The sequence below is a fragment of the Microtus ochrogaster genome, chromosome 8 (genome assembly GCF_000317375.1).
Source record: "Microtus ochrogaster isolate Prairie Vole_2 chromosome 8, MicOch1.0, whole genome shotgun sequence".
Taxonomy (NCBI): domain Eukaryota; kingdom Metazoa; phylum Chordata; class Mammalia; order Rodentia; family Cricetidae; genus Microtus; species Microtus ochrogaster.
This window is the reverse complement of record NC_022015.1, coordinates 9,897,539-9,902,385: the sequence shown is the minus strand read 5'-3', so window position 1 is coordinate 9,902,385 and position 4,847 is coordinate 9,897,539. Positions and strand designations below refer to the sequence as shown.

The window sequence follows — 4,847 nt, the reverse complement described above, 5'->3', positions numbered from 1 at the left end:
AGGAGATGCAAAGTAGGCAAACTCCTGAATAGACACACAAGGACTTTTCTGAAGGACAAAGCTTAGTTCTTTTTGTTGCTTGTTCTCCTATATTATTCCTTTTTTAATATTTATTTATTATGTATACAATATTCTGTCTGTGTGCATGTCTGACCTGGCGGGTGGCTCCATGGCGGCTGGCTCCATGGCGGCTGGCTCACTGCCTTCTACCCAGCATTCTGTTCTCTTTACTCTGCCTACCTAATTTTCTGTCCTATCAAAGGGCTAAGGCAGTTTCTTTATTAACCAATGAAAGTAACACGTTAGTCAGATGACCCTTCTCCATCATAGACAAATATATAGGCAAAACTCTTACACACATAAAGTAAAAGTAACATAATTTTTAAAAAGTTGCAATCAATGGTGACCCTTTGTTTTTCCTTTCCTGAGAAGATCTGTGGAGGCCCCACCTGTGTTCTGAACACTTAGGAGCAGACGCAGAATGATCAGGAGTTTTAACTTTTCCAGTCATTGGCTCATATATAGCTATAATCTTAGCACCTTAAAGTGCTAAGGCAGGAGGATCGTGAGTTCAGGGGCAGCCAGAGCGAGATTTCTCTCTCAGGAAAATTAATAACTAAATAAACTGTACGATCGCCATTTACTTATAACAAAAAGAGAACTCTCTTTTCTAGGACCACTGAACAACAGCAAAGATTTCATGAAATCTGCAGTAATCTCGTAAAAACACGACGCAGAGCTGTGGGCTGGTGGAAACGCCTCTTTTCACTGAAGGAAGAAAAGCCTAAAATGGTATTTTGTTTTTGTGGTTTTTTTTTTTTTTAATTTACTAAAATGTGAACCAAAATACTGAGTTTACGGTGATTTCAGTCTAGTAACAGCCTTTTTAGGGATGAAATTCAATACCTACTACCCTTTGTTGTAATGCCTACATATATTCATGAGTGTTATATGTGGTAGACTAAACCATTGAAAGGTAACATTTATCTTTGTATATAACTTTATTATAGTAGAGAGAAGTTTTTTCCTCATGCTGAAGTAAAAGACAATACATAAAAACATGTTCTCGTATCTTAGCTTTAGTGTTGGTGGAAAGTTGTAAACTGAAAAGGTAACATAGTTTATATTTCAAAGCATTAATCTGTATAGACAGTAATGCCAAGAGGGAATGCATCTACATTCTATAAAAGAAAAGTAATAGAAATGATCTTATTTTTCCAGCCTCTAAAGGAAAGCTGTCTAAGCCCACAGTGGCTGTGTGTTTGGAGTGGAGCGTGGTGCTCTGGTCCTGTAGAGTGGGGAGAAAAGCCTTTATGCTTGCCCACTGCGCAGTGTGGAGCTGTGCATCAAACCGCAGAGTTGCCCTTGGTGATCTGCTGCTTAGAGCTGACAAGTTCTCGTTGTTTTCTTTAACAGTACTTCATGACCATGATCATTTCTCTTGCTGCCGTCGCTTGGGTGGGACAGCAAGTTCACAACCTGCTTCTCACCTACCTGATTGGTAAGTCATTGAGGAAACATCACATGTGCATCTTAGCAGGGAAGTCTAACTGTAGTGTGGTCAGCAGGTAGAGAAATGGGTATTCCCAGGACCTGTGGAAGTGTAGCACAGTGATGACTGAAGACTCCAGCCATGCTGGGGACATAGCTCAGTTGGTAGTGTTTGCCCTGTGTTTGCCAAGCCCTTAGGTTTGATAGCCAGTATTAGACAAAACTAATCTAACACTTAGGACCTAGGTGAAGAAGGTGCAGAAGTCCAAAGTCATTCCCAGGTATGTGCTCTATATCAAATTCAAAACCAGCCTGGGCTACATGAGATCCTTTCTCAAGAACAAAGGGATTAATCCAAGTCAGGACTTAAGATAGGGCTCCACGGTTAAAAGCACTTGTTTGGTTCAGTTTCCAGCACTCATGCTGGCGCACAATGGCCTATAACTCCAGGCTCAGAGAATCTCATAGTCAGCATTTAAGCAAATCACTTGTGATTACATAAGGATCTTAAAGAAGTCTGGCCCTTGTTCTGAGGGAGTTTATTAATGCCCTGTGGGAGGTGAAGAGTAGTGGGATAGGAAGCGCAGTGCTGGCGCACGAATGCACAGGCCGTGGGAAGGCGTGCTGGGACGGGATCCTGTGGGCCAGTGCGTCTCCTATTATTTCTCCAGAGTGTACTTGCTTTCAACTGTGAGTTAGATTCTGTTTCCTCAACTTCATTTCTTTATTTCAAGTGACTTTTGTGCTGTTGCTTCCTGGACTAAATCAACACGGAATCATATTGAAGTATATTGGAATGGCCAAAAGGGAGATAAACAAGCTTCTCAAGCAAAAAGAAAAGAAAAACGAATAATGTGGCTTCAGTGGAGTGCACCCTGCCCCTGGGAACAGTTGTGCCGCGCTGTCTGGATACTAAAATGTTACAGTGGCCCATTGCTCCCCTCCCTCTGCCCTTGTTAATAGATTCACACAGGCCAGGCTTTGTGCTGTGTCTAGCCAGGTGTAGCTGGGTGCATTCTCATCAGTAGAACTCGTTTTACTGAATTTTTATTTTTTTGACAACTTCCTTTAAAATCCTAGGGTGGTGAACTTTGCTCTTTTGTCCAGTGAACTGTGATTTTGGGTAACTGTTGATGTTTGCTTTAGCTGTGTTCAAGGTAGTGAGTGGTCTGTGGCTACAGAAAGCTGGTTCTACTGTCTGCTTCCACAGTCTGCTTAACAAGCTGTCTTGTCTTTGTGAGTAAAGTGACCACTTTTGATGAAGAGACCACTTAAGATTCATTCCTGATTTTCCACAGTGGGAGAATGCCCATGGAATAGGATAAAATTGCACACCCTAGTGTATGAAATGTAGCAGATTTAGGAGGCATTGCCCCTTTGCTCAGATGAGGAATCTGCCAACTTTGACCGACCTCATTCCCTTCGTGCTGCTTCAGGTTAGTCCTTGAACAGCTTTTGAACAATAATCTTCCAGAACATTGTATTTGAAAATCTTAGCACTCTCTTTGTTCTGGATTTTCAGCTGACTTAAAATGTCTGTGACTTTGCTCCAAGGCGAGCTAGGGATATAAAAGTCTCCCTTGTTCTCTCAGTAGAAAACTAGAACATCCATTCATTTTTAAGATCAGATAAAAAGTCTTTGAAAATAAGTCCTGAAATCCCCCCCCCCCAGCCCCTCGCCATGATGCTGGCTGTATTTCAGTGGCTCCGGGTTTACACTTGGAAGCAGTGTCTACACTGGTGTTTGACTTTCCCCTTTCAGGGTTGTAGCTGAGACAGACTGCTGACGTAGCTGGGTAGCGTTTGTAACTCCTTAAGCTTTATAGGTAGACTTTTAGATAGACTTTTCGAGCAGTTGAAATCTTCAGGACTGAACCTCTGAGGGCCAAATTAGGACACATTTGGGAACAACTCTTTAACCCATGAACTAGCTGTATCATAGTTTGTGGATTCATTGCACTGATCTGTGAAGCCTAAACCTTGTGCATCTGCCTCTGTTTTCTCACCTCCCCAGCACTGTAAACAGTGACACCTGTTGTAGCATGTGTTTGTTCGTTTATTTTTAATGTTTCATGACACCCACCTTAATTTTACGTGTTTTCTTGTAAATAAGCCTGCCTTCCTACCTGGAATTTTTTTTTTGTGTGTGTGTGTGTGTGAATAATACATGTTCTACCAATTAACTACTTTGGCAGTTTTAATCATTTCTTCTACTTTGTTTTGTGTAAAAGCGGGATAATTAAAATAAAATCTGGAACCTCTTTGTCTCACTTTTTTTAACTGTTCAGGTTTATGAATCTAATTAGTAACCTCCCTGTTATAGACCTGCCCTCCAAGATACTCTTAAAAGGAACACCCAGGCATTGTGCTAGAAAGGGAAACACTGGAGAGGGGAGGGACCAACAGGGGGCAGAAAGAGGCTCAAAAGAACACGTACTTTTTCATCCAACACAGCTGGTTGATAATTGGTAGACATCTGCTTTTTAAAATTACACCGCAAGTTGGATGCTTTAACTTGGGGTCTCATCAGGAACAGGCTGGAGGTCTCAAGCCAAGGTTATCACAACTCCTGTGGTTGTCTGAGGCTTTGAAATTGCTAACTTGTAATCTCAAGAATTGGTTCAAAATCAAAAAGAAGCACTGGTCTTCAGCCATGCATCTGTAGCACCTGCTCAGCTATATGTGGTTTTAGTCACATATAGCTGAAACCACCTTTGCTACCTCTGGCCATAGCCTAAGTCCCCTTTGGAAGGCTGGTCTGAGTGCCCTCATGAGGTTCTGTTATTCCAAGGCCCACGTGGAGACATTTGAAATGAGCAGGGTCAAGAAGAAAAGTATGTGGGTCCTGAAAGCTTCCTTATGCCCTGTAGGGTATGGAAGCTTTGGTGTTTTTAGGCAGTCTCAAGCCCAGGCTGGCTTTGGCCTTCTGATCTTCCTGCCTTCACCTCTCAAGTATTAGGATTCCAGGCTATTATTTAAAAAGGGTTTTACAGTGTAGTTAAATGCCAGCCACTCATTTTTCTCCAGGTTCTATAGTTTGTCTCTAACAAATCACAGATGTGAGTCAGTTTCAACAGGATTCTTTGTTCTACTTCCCTTCTGCCCAGCATCTTGAGTTTCTTACCCATTTCTACACAGGTTCCCTCCCGTAGGAGCTCCTCATCAGTGTGGAAGTATTCAGTTGCTGTGGCTCACCAAGCCTACATAGCAGGACCCTGTGGGATCAGCTAGGAAGTCCCCATCAAGGAGTCTAGTTTCTTAGACTTTTAACTACCATCCTCCCACCCCCACCTTGCTTTGAGTTCCTGAAGTTTTCATATCGGGTCCATTTAAGATGTTTTCTTTTTCCTTTTCTG

The 4,847-nt window shown here is 42.2% G+C and overlaps 1 protein-coding gene across 1 annotated transcript in view; it reads left to right on the top strand.

Annotated features, from left to right (window-relative positions):
• Positions 1-3,759, top strand: part of Arl6ip1 (ADP ribosylation factor like GTPase 6 interacting protein 1) — a 10,163-nt gene extending 6,404 nt beyond the window's left edge. The window contains exons 4-6 of the mRNA XM_005351045.2: positions 675-792; positions 1,417-1,501; positions 2,226-3,759. Of these exons, the coding sequence (XP_005351102.1) occupies positions 675-792; positions 1,417-1,501; positions 2,226-2,344 (322 nt within the window). The 3' untranslated portion in view covers positions 2,345-3,759. The remainder of the gene's footprint in view (positions 1-674; positions 793-1,416; positions 1,502-2,225) is intronic.
• Positions 3,760-4,847: the final 1,088 nt, after the last annotated feature.